A 17458-nucleotide genomic window follows, 5' to 3' on the forward strand; every position below is an offset into this window, starting at 1 on the left:
CCCGGTACAGGACAGAAAATATTAAAGGTGCTGGGTGTTGGGCCATGCCTTCGGGGACGGGGCCTCTGTTGCCTTCTACTAAGCCTGAGAAGTACAGAGTGGAAGTTTCCTTCCCCATGGCTGACAGGCAATCACCCAGGCCCTTGCACAAAACTATCCCTTCTGGAGTAGTGGACTGGCTCGCTTTTAAGAAGGGATTCCAGCAAAACCAAGGACATTCAGAGAAAAGGGAGAGCCTTTCCCCCTGCTAAGGACACAGACTAGGAGACGCAAGTCTGCCCCCAGAATTCTTGCCTATGATGAGTATGATTACAATGGCCTGTTTTTCACTGACTATTGCAGCTAGACTTACACAACCCCTCCGTGTTGGGTCTGAGGAAGAAAAACCAAGTCTGGAGAGTTCCAAATGGTAACACTAATTTCAAACCGTTGGCTGCTACATTTGAGTACATGTCTTTATTAGGAAAATTATAAGTGCATATACATCTTTTCATTGATATGACTTCAAAGTAGAAATTGTTGTTTCTCAAAAGGAGTTGTTACTTGTTAAAAAAAAAAGCACACTGCATAGAGAAAACTGCCTTCTCCTGGACCATTTTCACATTATGTGGGAGATGCAATTTAAACACTACAAAATACAGTATTTATCACATTTAACACTGAACCCATCACTGCTCAGAGACTGAGAGTCCAGCGAGGTTGCAGAATAACAGCCTATGGGATTTTTCAACTTGACAATGTCAGTGGTCTCCTTAGGGGACTTGAAGGTTTCCAGGGAACATTTCCCAGGGATGGGAAATTTCCCAGGGAATATGCATAGAGAGATCAGGACCCCACAGTTCTCATCCAGCTACAAAAGGATGCACCACCTGGGAAAGGTGATGAACTCCCAGTGAGAGATCCCATAGTGATAACACCAGGGGGCAGTCAGAAAAGGAAGGTCAAATCGGATCCAGTGAAAAGGCTTAGAAGTTCTCTGGACTTCACACAGTGGGGGCTGCAACCTTTTGCTACTCAGGCCCTCTGCTCAAAGCTGGCCCTCCTTTTTCTGGAGGACAGGCAGATAAGTAGAGGGTCCTTCGTGTGTCTCGCTGGGGTCTCAGCAGCTGGCCGGAGTGGGACAAAGAACAGTGCAAAACAACACAAGGCACAGATTCAGATTCCAACACACAGCACGTCTGTGAGTTCAGTCCCCCCAAGTCTTCTCTGCCTGGGTCCTGATGCAAAGGCTGGCAGTGGAGGACCACCCTGGAGGTTACATGGAGCCCAAGGGAAGGTCAGGTAGAGGCAGCACTGGACCAGGAGGAACAGCTAGGTGACCCCTAATCAAAGTGATCCACGGAACTTGTATTTTGAAAGCAAAAGGGGATCAGGAGAGCCTTTTCCTTTGCAAATGGACTATTTAAATGCATATTTGCTTTAGCTGGGCAGTCTCCACTTAGGAGCAGATTGCAAGTAGAGGGATTGTCACACAAATCATTTTTCCTGCAGTTTCTCCTCTTATCTATTTTTCCCCCTATAGGGGAGAAACAAAAATTATTCTTAACTGTAGTCAAGATTTATTTAGGGCCATGTTAATTTTCTTGGAGAAAGAGATTTAATGGTTCCGGTTCATGGGTTCCAGGGGATGATAATTCCAAATTTTCCATGAGATGTTAAAATGTCTTGAATTACTTGGAAAATGACTCTCCCACTGAAAATTCGATCATTTCATGTCTAATTCAGGAGCCCTGTAGTGACAGGTTAACTTCAGAAGAGGGTTTTGAAACCAGCTCTGTATCCCTTATAACTAGTAAAGGCCCCTCCATACTCTATTGTTTTCAATATAACAAAGCTGGTTTGAGGATGTGAATTTTTGTTTGGTTGATGGATTTGCGTCTCTTTGCGTGAAGATCTAATTTAAAGGCATATTTATGGAAATGCCTAACACATGTTACTGATAACCCAAAGATTATTAAATCTGAGAACACCTACAATTCAAGATTATTTTACAAGAATATACTTTCTGCATGTTATTTACATCATCCTGTCAATTGATACATTTCCTTGTTTTGCCCTTCTTTTTTTCTACTTTCTTAATTAAAAAAAATTTAACCAGAGGGGAAAAGTATTAGTGAGACCAAATGAAAAACAAAACAAGCCAAAACCCCTCAAGTGCTTACCTTTTCAGAAAGTGAGATTTTTAAACTGCTTAATGCAGCTCTACAAACTGCTCTCAGTAAAGGGAAACACCCTAAATGTCAGGATTTTTTAGCTACTTTCCCAACCAGCCCATTCTTTTCTAAGAGGAATGCCCTGCTGGACGTCCTGTAAGCACAAGATGACAGCGGCAGCAGAGAAGGTCCAGGGGCCACTGTGCAAAGTTAAGAGATGATGGGATCATCAAATGGTGAAAAAAATGAGGTTAGATTTTAATTGGGAAGGAATCTTCATGTCCAGGATTGATTATTTTATGGATTGGGCTTTCAAAACCAAAAAAAAAGTTGAAAATTCTTCTCTTGTTATTCCCCAAACAATGCTGACACCATGAAGGCAAAACTCTCTGTAGTTCTGAGGTACCAACAATTATAGACGCCTTGAGGGTCTGCATCCTCGAAGGTCATACTGCTGCAAACCGAATTCCCTTGGGCTCTGTTGATTCAACATGGGTTTGTGATCATGGGGAATACAAGGTTCCATCCAAAAGGATCACAGCCCTAATCAGAAACCTGGTCAAAGGCCCCAAGGGGCATCTCCTCACTCTCAGGCTTTGCATTTGAGGAACTGACAGTGCATGCATGGAGGACATTGGCTTTGAACAAAAACACAGGATTGGACAATGGACAATATCCCAAACAAGCCACAGATGTGCACAGTGCTTTCAGGACCGGGTAACACGAGACATTTTGATTTACTTCTTGGTGCCCAGTTTAAAGTAAAGCTTTGCTCTTGAGAGAGTCCTTTTCCTGGGTCATGGAGACAGTCTTGGATACACATGATGATGGATGAGAGAGAGAATGATGAGAAGGACGTGATGAGATGTAGAGGAGAGCTTGGGATGAGGGGTGAATCTCACTCTACCCTGGCCTCACACTCCTGCCTGCCTCAGCTCAGGGAAGCCCTGCAGTACTCGCCAAAGAGGCAGAACCCTGCTCTCACCCTGAGGAAGGGTGAGGCTCCTGCCTGGCCCCCCAGAACCTCTCCCCGCGCCCCCCCACCCCGCCCCTGCACAGGGCAGCCTTCACTAAGTTCTGCCCATGCTGACTGGTGCTGACACCTCCTGGTGGCTCTCCACCCTGGACATGGTGATGTGGGCAAGGCTCCCTCGGTCTGGGGTTCCAGCCTGCACAGCTCAGAAACCTCTGGCTAGATAATGGGTTCCGTGGGAAGGATATTATAACAAAGCAGGTAAAAGAATGGCCTTAATCTAAGTTCCTATCTGTCGCCAGTGACGCTGGATAATCAGACTAAATGAGAAATAAACGCCATATATTTTGCTACATAATCAAATGGTGAAGTAAGGCAAACTGTGCAAGACAAGGCCCTTGGAAATGCATTCAGGCCTGCCTGGGTGCAGGGGAGTGGCTACAGACCCTTCCTAACACTGATTTCAGACCTGGGCTCCTACTGTAAGGTTTCCTCAGGCGTCTGACCCAACCTGCGCCTCTCACATCTTGAACCTCCTGTTAACAAGAACAGAGGGAGACACCATTAAGGCGGGTTCCTGCAGTGGCCGGGCCGCACACCTGAGACGCTGAGTCCCGCTCCAGCCGGGGACACACCCCTGATTTCCAAATCTCTGCGGTGCTTCTGCCTTCCGAGACCCTGAGCAGGGGGATTGAAGTGAGAGAGACAGCATGGCAGAAGCGAAGGATAGATGGAAGGCGGGAAGCGGAGAGGGCAGGTGGGCACAGCAAGCACAGGGCGGATGGACGAACAAGGGCACGGAGATGGCATGACACAGTGGTCACAAGGCAGGACGAAGCGCGATGCCTTAGCCCAGCATAGACATTAAGCCCCAGGACCTCTGAGCTGGCGCGGCGGAGCGGCCCCGGAGCTAGGCGCCCAGGCAGCCGGCACTGGGACCGCGCATGCGCACCCGGTGGCAGACGCGCCAGCGCTGCCTAGTCAGTTTCAACCCACAACTGAATGGAGGTCCAGCTCTTCGGCTCTTCCACGGCGACCCTGCCTTCAGCGGGGCTGAGGCCCGCTGGTCAGATACAGTGAGGCCCCAGGGCCAATGGAGTCATATAAGGACAGACAGGGGCTTGCCTATATTTTTTAATGTGGGTCCAATCCTCTGAGTCCCCGCAGCCCCGGCTCCCCCCGGAGAGGTGGCAGATGCTGTCTCCCTGGGCACTGCAGAAAGCAGTTTGTAAGCTATTGCTTACCTCAGGGAAGCAATAGCTTGACCCACAGTTGCTACAGGGCAAACAGCTCTCCCAGAACAGACCTGTCACCCTCTCTGGCACAGAAAGGTACTGCTCCTGCGGTGTGAAAAAGGGAGCGTGGAGTCACAGGTCTGACCCTCTGCAGGTGCTTTTGTAAGAGCAGCGCTACCCTGGCCAAGGTCCTGCAGACCAGCACTGCTGCTGGCTTCCACGGGAAGGACTGCAGCCCTGGGTAGCCCAGCAGCCATCCAGAGGCCTTCGGAGGCACCACAGGCAGGATGAGGTAAGTGGGCAACCCACACGCCCGGGAGCAGGCCTGCCATCCCTGTTGCTGGCAAGAGGGCCACAGGCTGGGGGAGTTAGCCAGGTACAAGGGATGGCAGTGGGAAGTAAAAGTCTTTGGCTACAGTGCCCTAGGGGGACACTTCTCCAGTGAGGAAAAGTAATGGCTGTAATTCCTTATGCTGTAATTAAAAGGAGCGCACTAAAGCGTGAGGGGGACACAGCGCTCTGTGACCCAGGTGACAGGCAAGGACCTTGGGTTTCTTCTCCTGAAATCCATGTGCTCCATCCTTCAACCATGTCGTCTTTCTGGATCCATGTACTGAAATTATGACCAGGGGTCTGGGGTACAGGGTGAGTGTGTGTCCCTGTGTGACAGGGGGATGGGGAGAAGAGTAGATATTCAAGGTTTCCCTTTTCAAAGCACTACTGAAGTCAGGGCCTTGCTCTCCCCTGTGATCCCCCTCCTTCCAGCACAAATTGGAGAGACTTGGCAAGAAAGCTCAGCCATGAATCTGTGTGTGTATGTGTGTTGAGGTCGGGGTGGTGAGTGAGGACTGAGGCGGCTGCGTTCCAGAACTTAATCACTTGGGGTCACGCAGAAGGGGGAAGGGGATAGGCCAGGAGTCCCCAGAGCTACAGGCCCTCCACACACCTCCTCTGCATCAGGGACCTGTTTAAAGAATCTACAAAGTGAATTGCCCTGCAAAGAGGCTCCCTGAGAAGCATTTCCACAACTGCCCTCTGGAAATGCAGAGCTGTCAGCCATTCTCCCCACACGGTCTGAAGAAACCCACCCAAGCTTGGAGGTAAAGCCGCTCATACAGCGCCAGTCCCAGGGAGGGAGCGGCCAGAAAAGTCCTACCCCAGGTGGCAGAGTGGTGGAGAGCCAGGCAACAGGCATTTGGGGAAAGGAGTCAGTTATCGCCTGCAAATGGCATGGCCACAGCCAGCTCTGCCCCGCAAAGGCAGTGATGCCACCGGCAGTGGCAGATGAGAGGGTATCAGGCACATGGCCCTTGCCGGGTGAGATGCCGGCTGCTGGGCCAGCAGACCGCTCTGTGCACAGGCCAGGTGGCCACACGCTGGCCTCAGACGGGAACGCAGCTTGTAAGAGTGTGGAGCTGTGTGAGCTCTGAGCGCTCGTGATCATGGGCCTTGCGAGAGAGGGAGCGGAGGGCAGGGTGGAGGCTCATCAGCCCAGGGTGATGCTGGAGAGAGACCCTGGGCCATTCTAGATGGAGCCCTGGGCCATTCCGGAGTCCCAGGCTGTTCTAGATAGAGTCCTGAGCACGCAGGCTCCGTGTCACAGACTCCAACCCCGGTCTTTGTACAACTACTTTCTTCTTAACTTAGCAGACCAGGAAAGGCCCTAAAAAGCACATAAATACAGGACCCGGGGTGGCCACAGTGGCGGCAAAGTGCTGCTCCCCCACGGAAGTCTGAGCGCCCGCCCGGGAGGCAGGGGCTCTGCCCTGGAGGAGGGTTAGGGCAGATTTACAAAGCGCCGGGAGACACAAGAGCAGAGTGCACTGTGGTCCTTCTCGAGGTGGCAGATAACTAGTTTTTCCTTTTCTGAGCAGCCTTTCTCTTCTTCTGTCGCTTCTTTTTTCCTATCTTTTCTTTTTTCCCCACTTTTTCTTCTCTGCGCCCCCTTAGATAAAATTAGTAGAACCATTAATAACGTTGAAATAAACAGGAGTCTTTCTCAGTCTGCACAATATTTAAAAGTGGCCCGTGTATTTGTTTAACCCTGTCTTTAGTCGCAGGCCTGGAGGCCCCTGGGCAAAGCACTGTCTGTCAGTACTTCATTAAAATAAATCAGACATTTTCCCCAATTCAAAAAAATGTTAGACGGGCTTCCAGAACACAGATACCCGTGAACTGGTTATAGCAGTTGGCCATTTGCCAACTTGCCCCTGGTTCCCGCTCTTGCCTGAGGCTTCTAACAGGGATGAGGACTTGATATCCGAAAGGGTGGGAAGGCACGCCCAGGGCCAGGCCGGACTGGTCTTCTGTCTCACCCCAACCTGCTCTCCTAGGGCTTCTTTACATCTCAATGCAGGGCTGAACTCTCTGCTTTATCTTTAAAATCTCTGCATTTCAAATCGAATAAGCTTTGGAGGTTGGAGGCCCAAGGTTCAGATGGCCATCCAGGAGAAGAGAAAGAAGGCAGCCTTATCCCACCTTCTCCTTTCTGGATGCCTGTGTGCACCCCCTGGGAATGACTGGGATTGTTCTGGAGAGCAAGGGAGAGAGCTGGTTAGCAGAATTTTATTAGAGCAACTTTATTAGAGCAATTGGCTCTTGACTGTCACATTAAAATGATTCAAGCTGAATGGTATTTAATGATTTATGGGGTAAGGCCACCTGTTCCTGAGAAAGCTTGATATTAGCCATGGGCTGGAATTATGGGATTTTTACATGGGAAAATGTGAAAGCTGGATATTATGAGGATTGAGTCTCTGGAGATTACATGGGGATGTTAGGAGAACCGAGGAACAGTAAGAAGGGGAAAAGGAATTAGTGAGCCAAATATTATTCTTCAGACAACTAGCCCCACTGCTTCTACCGGGTTTTAAAAAAAAAAAAAGACATAAAAACTTGAGCTGCAGATCTAATCTGCTCCTGAGCAAGGCCCATGTGCTGTCACTTGCATGTGAACTCGGCAGGAGGGATGCAAGGCACCTGACCAGCAGGCCAGCTTATCTGAATAAATTCCAGAAATGTGTGTGAGCCCCATGTCTGACAACTAATGGACTTTATCTCAGGTAAATAAATTCCCACATACAGTAGGAGGTTTATGCCATGAAACAATGAGCATTTTATTGCTAGTGCATATAATGTCACATTTGATACAATTTTAGTACAAGTGAAAAAATACACTGTGGGTAACATTAAAAAGCTGCAGTCACACTTATATATATTTCTTTACAAATCGCCAGTAGTTTATGGTAATAGAGAAATGTAACCTACTGACATTCATATGGCTCCACTTCAAATATAGGAATTGTTCGACTATAAATATATTCTGAAATACATTTGTTTACTAAAGTAACGTTTAAAAAATTGTGCACGAAAATATATATAAAAAAATGCCTTGCAAAAAGTTACAAATACCACCAGGCCCATCTGTGGATCACATTTATGCAGGGGATTTCATCTTGCCAACATTTCTGATTGGAACCTGAAACCATCTTGTGGCTTCAGGAGGAGGGGTTAGTGGCAAGAGGCTCATTGATTCATCTATTTTTTCACTTCTGATTTCAGAAACCTCAGAGTTTGTAGAGCCTCCATGGCATACATAGGTTTCAGAGGCAATCACAGAACCGAAATTCCTCAAAGCAAGCTCTCAGATTGAAAACTGCATTTGATTCTGCAAAGACCGTCTTTCATGGGAAGGAGGAGACATGATCTCATACCTCCAGCAGAGGGCCAGCCCCGTTCTGGAGGAGGCCAGAGAAGGATCTCACAGAGGGCCTGCAGAGGAGGGGTGGGCAAAGGGAGGAGGGGGCCACAGGGTGGGAGCCCCTGCGGTCACCCTCCTCCAGCTGGGTGCGTACAGAAATGAGAAGCAGAAGCGAGATGAAAGCATATTCCGGGAGGCAGGGAGAGGCCGGGAGTGACCCGGAGAGGGTCTCTGAGCACAGTCCCCAGTGATGGCGGTTCTACGTGGAGCCCACCCATCCAATCACTGAGCTTGAAAGAGGAGGTGAAGGTAGTGGCCGCCGCCTAGCACTGGTCAGCACGTGGGTTGTCATTTCAGGAGGGGCACCCCCTGCAGGAGTCGCCCACTGCCTTCCTCCGAGCCTCAGCGTCTGGAGGAAGGATGCTTATCTGAGCTCCCTGCTTGGCCATCACCTGACTGTGCTCAGACTTCCCGGGGGAGAAAAGGAGAATCTCCAAAACAAACCAAATACAAAGCTTGAAGTAATCATCGATTTAAAAAAGGGTAATGAGAATGATGATGATTGTGATGATGATGAGGGAACCGACTGGTGGGAAATGCTATTGGGATGATACAATTTCTTAGAAAAACCCCAGTTATGAAACAGCCAATGTGAAAGGTACGGGGCACATATGAACACACGCTGCGATATTGTACCGTAGGCTATAAATGCAGTTGTCTACATGCTGGACAAACCTCTCGCCCGTGCCCAGGTCAATGCGCTGCCCCCCAGGCACACCTGGTCCTCACCATTCAGGCCTTCCTCCCCCACACACCTTTGCCCTTTCATCTCACACGGGTTTAGCTTTCCTCAAGTGGATCTAGTGGAAAGTCCTTTTTGGTTGTTGTGCTTACTTGTTTAAAGCTTTCTCCAGGTATTCCTGAATCCACTTCAATTTCGGGTCGATGCACACTTGTCTATTGTTGTTCTTCAGCCTTGCCCTGCCAAAACAGAAGAGGCGACAGTGTGCAGCTGATCGGAAGGGAACATGGCTGTGACCTGGACATCTGCTCATCCGACACCCAGGTTAGGACCCAACTGGAGCGGGGTGCCCCGCTTGGCAGGCTCAGGCTCGGGAGGAACCCCAGGTGTGCTGGGGAGACAGCGCTAGCCGTGCTGCAAGTTTTACCCCATAGACACTGGGGAGTGAAGAAAAGTCTTTAAGGAGTCCAGGGAGAATTCACACAGGGAACATTTGAGTTGGCTTTTTTAGGATAAGTAGGAGCTGGGCAAGTGAAGTAAAAGGGGAAGGAAAAGCAAGAGCAAATAGCCCAAAGGGGTAACAGTGCAGAGAGGATGTGAGGAATTTGGGAGACAGGACACTCAAGAAGCCCGCGGCCAGATGTAAGGGGCAAAGCAGTGGGGCTACATCTGCAATTTTGTTTATGACGGGAACTTGTGGGGTGGCAGAAGCAGATTTTTCTTTTGATGGGCCATCTTGATAGTACATGGAAGACAGACTTAAGAATAAGCCTAGAGGCAGGAGACCTACAAAGAGGTACCGCATAGTCTGGGGGATGGGGAGAGGTGAGAGTACAGTGGCGGGAGGTGGAGAGGGCAGGGGAGAGGTAGGGTAGGTAGTTTGCGAGAAAATGGTTTCCAGAGAGATTTTACAAGTTCACTGAATGTTCATGGTCTCATTTGTTCTTTGAAAGTTCGCACTGCACCTTCCTCCCAATTCTCACCTTTACTCAGAGCCTCCCTCCCTGAAGACTCCTGGAAGAGGACCTGGACTTATCTCTGGATCCCTCTCCATAAAGCCCCTGGGTACCAGGTAATCTCAAGCAGCCCGAGGACACCACCGCCCAGCCACTTGGGGTCTAGGAGGACCCGTGCGGCCAGCACAGAGGCTCGTGGACACCAGGAGTCTTCACACAGCCTGCCTGTTGAGTCAACGAGCTGTGCAGAGGGCCTGGCTCGGAGCAAGGCGGATCCAGGTCCAATTCTGGGGATTGCTGTTTATTAATGTGTTTGCCCCGAAAGACCTGAGGATTCTATCTGCCTTCTTCAACCTCGAGGCAAGGGAACCCACAGAGTCTGCACCGCAAAGTGGGCCCATCCTCGCTGCATTCATTATCTGATTAAATACTACTCAAAAGAGAGTATTTTATTACAAGCAAAGAAAATGGAAAAAAAAAATTCATCTTCTAGTGCCCTAAAGCATATTGTAAATGACAAACACATTCAAGGCAGCAAAGGCTAGAGAAAAAGAAAAGTCAAACCTAAAACCAGTTGGTGTTGGGTGGAAAGTCGTCAGGTGGGTGTAGCTTTTGCTCCAACTGCTGTGTCCCCGTCCTGCTTCTAGTGCTGGGACTTTTCAGGAGGTGAGCTCCCCGAGCCTCAACTCCCTGACATCTAGACACACGGCCAAGCTCGCTGTGAGCGGCATGGGGACACACGGGCCCTGGAGGGCCGAGCAATGGACGGCCACGTGTGGCTTTCTTTCTGGACTTGGCTCAGCCTCCTGCTCTCCAGGAGGGATCTTAGCGTCTCATGTATGTGTGATTTTGGTATGTCTCGTTTCCCACATGGATGAAATCAAATGTTAGCAGCTGCCATCAACACCAGCAAAACTAAAACCTTGTGTGTTGGCTTTCAGAAAATGCAGTTAAGTGAGCTGGTAATTTTGAGTTTCACCGAACAGTTTAACGATGACTTCAACTGAATTTGAGTCTTGTGAGTTTGTGCTATGTGATAAAGGATTAAATTAGGGCACCAAAGCCCTGAAATTGGCAGAACTATTACCAGCAAGGGGCTGGCTAATTTACTGTACTTCAGCAGAAAGAAACTTTGGTGAATCCCATGTTTCTCCAGTCTAAGGGTGCATCTGAATGTGCTCCCATCTCTTGCACTAAAGGGAGGAAGCTTGGAAAGAAGAGGCAAGGGCCCTCTGTGAGTGAGCACGGCACCAAGGGTTAGGGCACCAAGGGTGAGAGCAGCTTTTGAAACCCCTGCCTGGTGGTACTGTCAGCTGCCTCTAATTATGCCAGGTTCGAGCCTGGACACTCGGCATGTGTCATTTCTCTAGCTTTAACAAGTCTGCGCATTGGGTGTTACTATGCCCATCAAATGTAACATCCCTGGAGGATGATGTTCGGACTTACACGATCTGAAGGGCACAATTCGGAGTGTTGAGGATTTTGAGATGCTTGACATTGGCTCTGGCGACGTGGCTCTCAAAGAATCGGCAAGGGCATCTGTAGCTCAGGCTGACCGGTTTCCCTAGAGAGGTAATGAGAACAAAGCAGCTTGTTATTATCCTGCCAGGCCTTGGGGATACAAGTGTGTCTGAGTCTGCAGCCGAGTGATCAGATGGTGGAATGAGGGTAGGATGGGGAACGATGGGAGGAGTCACGGGTGTATCCTGGCAGAGACCTTTCCCTTGGGCAGCACAGGGAGCTCTGAGTGGGCTGAGGCTCAGCTTCTACAGCGCAAGAGGCCAGAAGGACCTGAGGAGAGCTGGACCCTAGAGGGTAGGGAAGCTAAAATCGGAAGGCCCCTGCTCGGGTGTCTCAAGATAAAGGACATTAATCACAGGAGAGAACTGTTTCAGTCCAAGGTACTGAGGTTCCTAGTTATCCTTTGCAAAATAAACTCCTCCAGGGCCAACTGAGAAAGACTTCCCGATTCAGGGAACAGGGAGGGGGAAGAAGGAGGCTCCAGGCTCGCTCTCTCCCAGGAGCCACTGCAGCTGCCCTGGGAACGCTCCCCTCCCCCACCTGCAGTCTTCTCTGTCCTCACATTTACCTTAAGCCAAGGCAACCGCAAAAGAATCCCACTGGCTTCCTACCTGGGCGTCCCCAGAGGGCAGGCAAGGGCCCATCTTTTCCCCTGCACTTCCAGGGCTGGAGGCAAACGTGGCTTTCATTGCCTGTGCAGGGATGCTCCAGCCTCCTGGGTTGTATTACGTCTTTGTTTGCCAGTTCACCAATTTGCAGAATGCCATAATTGACACTCATTAGTGTAAATTAGCAAAGGGCTCCTGCAGAACCCACAGCTCACCCTGGAAGTCTAGAATTGCAAGCCCCGGGGAGTGGGGGGGTGGGTACTGACATTTGTGTGTGTGTGTGTGCGCGCGCGCGTGTATGTGTGCGCTCGTGTATGTGTGCGCACGCGTACGTGTACGCGTTTTCTGCAGATTTTATCCAAGCCCTACTTAATACCCCAAATTATTTGAATTTGTGGATCCTTTCATCAGGGATTAAATGTATGTCTGAGAATATTTAGTCCAGAGATTAAAAAAAAAAAGTTTGCCTGTTTACAGAGCTCCCAGAGGCCTCCTGGTGGTTCTGAAGTTCCGTATTTGGGGCAAGAGAGCTGGGGAAGCTTGTGAGTGAGGGACTTCATTTTTTTTTCTAAAGGCTGAATTCCGTCGAGAGGTGGCATGGCCAACAAGTCAGGGGGAAAGCAGACCACCTGGCCCCCCAAGACCAAACTCGACTCCCTGAAAACCAGGAAGAAGAAAGCCTGGCTTCAAGGCTCTCAGTGACTCGTGGCACTGGAGAGCCTGGAGCAGGCTTCAGGTTTACACCTGCGCTAAGTCCAGAAAGTCGCTGCTGGGCCTGGCTTTTAGCAAGTGCACCGGGTCCCTGCAGAAGTCTGTATGGCCCTGTAACCAGATCACCTGGGAAAGTGGCCTGCAACTGGGGGCTGGGTGGCCAGGGTAAAGGAAGAGCCGAAGGCTCCCCTCCGAGTGTCCTGCCTCCAGGTTCCCCTGAAATTCTCAGGGGTCCTTCAGAGCTGAGCAGAACCGGCATGTGGGGCCCACTGGTGAGTCAGGACTGGTCCCAACCCCAGAGCAGCAAACTGGAAGGTGCACAGTATGACAGCTGCTGGGGGCAGCGCTGTGCAAGGTGGGGGCTGCTCCTCCCCCATGTCCCTGAGATGCTGTTCTGAGTCCATTAGCGAAGCAGTGGCGATCAGGCCAGAAATCAGAGCCCGTTCTGAGCTCAGAACACAAGCTTTCTCTTTTTCTCCTCTCCCCTCTCCACCTCCTGGGATTATCCATTTCCTTCCAAGGCAATTTTTCCTGCTCCCAGGACCCAGTTGCCTGCCTGTCAAGTGGAGAATTTCAACAGCTTTTTTAAAGTGACAGAGCCCCAAGTGTTCTTACCAAGAGAGCTAGGTGCTGTGTCCACCTGGTGACCTTCCTGCCAGCTTTTTGTCAATATTACTAACTTTTCCAACTGTTTTGCATATGGGTCCGTGTACAGGCAAGAGGCCTGACTGGTCCAGATGTTACGCAGGGTTCGGGGGAACTTGGCTTCTGGTGAACTTGGCTCCGCTCCGGAGCAGTCCTTCCACTCTAATGCAGAGACAAGAGCCCCCAAGCCAGCCCCTCCAGCCAGGCCTGGGAATGGGGCCCACCCTGGCTTTAACCCCTAGAAGCGCAGGGCAGCCGGGGGCCCAGCTGCTTGGCTGAGGTTAGTCAATGGAGGGAGGGCAGGAGCCAGAGTCAGAGCCTGAACAAGGGGACCCAGCATGGGTACACAGGCTCCAGGTGGTCAAAAAGTGCATTCTGGCCTATGCGTGCAAGGAGAGCCCGACCAAGCGGGAGCCCAGGACCCTGACTTGGCCACTTGGCTGCCAAGAGGGCAACTCAGATGGGCAAGCAACCAACCCTTCCCGGAGTCAGGAGGAGTCTGTGGATGAGGCCCCCACTCCTTCTGTGCTCCCCCCAGGTCAGCTGTGCCCAGGACTCAAGGACCTGGGTCCTTGCATTCTAGTCACTTCTGCAGTTCCCCAGGGGAGGGGGCAGCTAGAAGAAGCACCGTTCCCACAGCTGGATGATGACACCTCTACTCTCACCAAACCACTCAGCTGTTAATACCCAAAGCGGAGTGTGCCCCATGACCTGGGTTGGGGGTGTCAGTGTCAGTGTCAGTGTAAAGACACAGGCTAGGTTACTTTTTCAGCTTACAGAAAAATTCTGAATTCCCTTTGGTGCCAGTCTCTCTGCGGCTCTGACCAGCAACTTGCTACACTTTTAAAGAACACTTCCCAGGTGGTCAGCCACCCGCTAGCGAGAATGCAGCGGTGGTCTTCAGCCGGCACCTAGCAGACTGCTCCAGGGCCTGGGGCCCTGCACAGACCTCAGCTGCACCGAGCACACTGTCCTTCAACCCTCTGCGCGATTTGTTGGAAACTTCGCAGCCAAGAAAGCTCAGCATGGCCTGACCATGCTGACATGGTTTATTTTGTGTGTTCAGAGGCAACAGTTTATTTTGGTTTGCAGCCGTGGTGTCCTGTAACAGGACAGTGAGATTTCGCTTAAGCCTCAGAAGGAAAAAAGCTCTCTCCCTCTCAGTGAAACGGTACACCACCTTCCCCCACGGCCTAAAAGCCTTGGCGATTCAACTTTGCTGCAGCGCTCACTCCGAGACAGAGTAGTGCTCGCCCGTCTGGCGACAAAGGCGCCAGCCTGCAGGTGTGTTTTGGGGGCTGGGCAGGCGCATGCATGACCCGGATCGCCCCTGGGCCTCTCCTGGGTGACCCCAGGAAGAGGCAGGGAAGGCACTGTCTGGATGCGCTTCCAGCTTCGCCGCGTCGCTGCGGACCGCGTTGCGGTACAGAAGCGCAGCCAGGCGTTCGCCGCAAACCCGACAGCTGCTCGGAACGGTAAGACTGCGAGGGACGCCTCGCAGCTGCACCCGATCGCATTGCCACCACAAGCAAGTCGCGATGCCAGACAGGCTTTGCAAAGCGCTCTCTCCAACAGGAACCGCAGACCGCCTTGGCGCGGGCCGGGGCAGAGCAGCCGTGGCCCCGCACGGAGCCAGTAGCCCATTCTACTCTGGAAACCGAGCTGGGCCGCGGGAAGGCACTAGCTGGGAGGTGGATGGTCAAGGGCCAGGGACCCGCGGCTCCCGACTCGGCTCCACACCTCCGCGCCCTCCCGCGCCGGCTCCGAAAGCGCCCTGGGCGCGCTCGCACCCAGTTATCCTGCCCGACCTCGCTCTGCAGCCCGCCAGAGGTCTGGCGGCCGCTCCCGCGTCCGGGAACCCGAGCTCGGCAGCGGAGTGCGAGCCTCAGCGCGGGGGGCGCTACGCTGGGGACTTCAAACGCCGCACGCCGAGGGAGCGCGCCCTGAGAGGTGGGCTGCCTCGACCTCCCGGGTGCAAAGCGGCGCGGATTAGGTTCGCTCGGGACGGCGCGGGCCGGGGCAGAGGAGCCGTGGCCCCGCACGGAGTCAGGCGCCTGGCGCCTGCCCACGCCTCCGTCTCCGGGCGCACTCACCGTCGCTGAGGCACAGCGCAGCCAGCACGAGGGCCAGCACAGCGACGATCTTGGCATCCATGGCAAGAGCGGGCGGCGGGCGGACGGAGGCAGGACGCGGAGGGTATGCGACTGCGGAGAGTGAAAGTGCGGCAGCAGGAGGCGCGCGCCCAGCACTTTAGAGGCGAAAGCGGGGCGGGGTGGGGCGGGGCGGGCGCGCGGCAAGGGGCGGGCCTGGAGCCGAATTCTGCCTGCGGCCCGGGGCTCTGACCAGAGTCCCCTCCCACGCGGCCGCTCCCCCTGTCCCCTCCCTCCCACCACTGCTCCGCGCCCGGGATGCTCCTGGGACTGCGGTGCGTCCCAGCCTTTGACCTCTCGGTTGCGCTGGGCCCTGCGTTGTAGGCCTAACCTGCACCGAGGAAGCCAGCCGCTCAGTGAGGGTCGCGGATGGGACTGGTTACTGCTCCCATTATGCAGATGGAAAGATTGAGTCCCAGAGGCGGGAACAGAATGCGAACCAAGGAAAAACAAACAGGTCGGTCCTAGAGGTGAGGACCAGCTAGGCCAGCGGCGTCCCGGGTAGCTAAGAGGGTCCTTTTTGGGGAGTGTAGGACCTGGAGGTGACCACCGGCTTCAGCTCGCTGCTCAGCGGTGGGGAAAGCTGGGACTAAGGGAAACAGACTAGTCTTTGCAGGCAGAGCGACTCTGATTCCAAGCCAAAGCTATAACCTATTAGCCGAGCCTCAGTTTCCTCAACTGTGAAATTGAAGCTCTAAAATAGAGTGCTCTGCCACCAAAAGGAAATAATGGCAGTTCGCCCCGGAGGCTCTTAGTAAACGTGAATTTACTTAGCCCTTTGCACCTCTGCTCTTTCCACTGTGAAATGGAATAAACCCAGTTCCCACCCCGCGGAGGGGAACTGTGGGATTTGACTTGAGACTCCCCTCCCAACCACCACGAAGTGCTCAGCACTGCGTCTGACACATAGTCTGTACCCAAAAAATGGAAGCTAGAAATAATTGTTTACACTTCAGTTATTTTCTCCCTCTCCCCAAAGGATGCCCTGCGCCCCCCGAAGTGATGAAAGAACTCCCCTCTCCCCCCACATCCAGGAGGGTGCTCCTCGTCTTTCTGGTCCAGAGAACTACACCCACGGGGTCGTCTCTCGGCGGTGTCCAGCCCTCCTGGCAGGTTGCCGCACCCTAACCTGGACACCCGAGATGGCCCCAGCAGAGCACAGGGTTGCAAGCAGGCGGTCTGGGAGGCGCAGGGGTGAGAAGAGTGCCCTTCTGAGCCTCGCTAGTGGTCACAAGCCTCTCCGGCCACCTCCCTCTGCTCTTTCCCTCATAACCTGACAATGGAGTGGATACTGTCCCCGCGTCCATTCAAGGGGTGTTCGGTGGGGACAAGTCTCTGGAGTCCCGGATCTCTGGCCTTGGGGGAGTGGGCGGGGCCCGCCCGGCCTGGGCTCAGCTGCTCCAACTGGGGACCAAGGGAAGGGGCAATCAGCAGGAAGCTGCGAGAGCCCCGGGATTCCGGCCGTGGGGATGGGTGCCTTTTGCATTTTTCGTTTTGTTTTGTTTTTTCCAAACTACTTTCGCGCCCAATTAGGTGCTCTGTGAACCTGTATTCATTCATTCATTCATTCATTCATTCATTCACTCCGGGCCGAGCCTGCTTCTGAGTGCTGGGTGTAGAGCCGGGAATCCCACTGACTTGGTCCCTGCCCTTAAAGAACTAACAATCCAATGGATAAGACGGTCCTCCGGCATCCCCCGGTCTCCACCTCCTCTCGGGAGACCTGGGGCAGGAAATCTTCCAGTTGGAGCCCTAGCCCGCTGCTGACAAGCTGGCGAGCGGCGGCTGAGCTCGGGCGCCCTCTGGTGGCGAAGTCTCTCATTTCCCCCCTTCCCCCCCCTCCCCCGCGCCCCTGCGGTCCGAGTGGACCAAGACTCGGGCCCGCCCCAGATCACTGCACAGACGGGTGAAGCTGCAAGGTTCAGTCATATATCGGGTGGCCGGGACTTAGGGCCACACCACAGAGGCCAGAGCCCGGCGACAGCCGCGCTTGTGGAGCCTTACCTGCAAGTCCGGCCAAAGCCAATGTCAAAGCCTCTCGCTTGTTTGCTTTTGGTCACAAAT

At 52.7% G+C, this 17458-nt stretch overlaps 1 protein-coding gene across 3 annotated transcripts in view; it reads right to left on the reverse strand.

Annotated features, from left to right (window-relative positions):
* CXCL12 (C-X-C motif chemokine ligand 12) overlaps nt 1-15493 on the reverse strand; it is a 28162-nt gene extending 12669 nt beyond the window's left edge. Inside the window, exons 1-4 of one of the 3 annotated variants that reach the window (XM_036828932.1) lie at nt 15338-15487; nt 11206-11323; nt 8956-9042; nt 527-3662 (exon numbers count right to left, since the gene is read on the reverse strand). In XM_036828932.1, the coding sequence (XP_036684827.1) occupies nt 3647-3662; nt 8956-9042; nt 11206-11323; nt 15338-15398 (282 nt within the window). In that variant the 5' untranslated portion in view covers nt 15399-15487 and the 3' untranslated portion in view covers nt 527-3646. The other 2 variants (XM_036828933.1, XM_036828931.1) reach the window with 2 other exon arrangements.
* Nucleotides 15494-17458: the final 1965 nt, after the last annotated feature.

The sequence above is a fragment of the Balaenoptera musculus genome, chromosome 16 (assembly GCF_009873245.2).
Source record: "Balaenoptera musculus isolate JJ_BM4_2016_0621 chromosome 16, mBalMus1.pri.v3, whole genome shotgun sequence".
In the NCBI taxonomy this organism is placed as follows: Eukaryota; Metazoa; Chordata; class Mammalia; order Artiodactyla; family Balaenopteridae; genus Balaenoptera; species Balaenoptera musculus.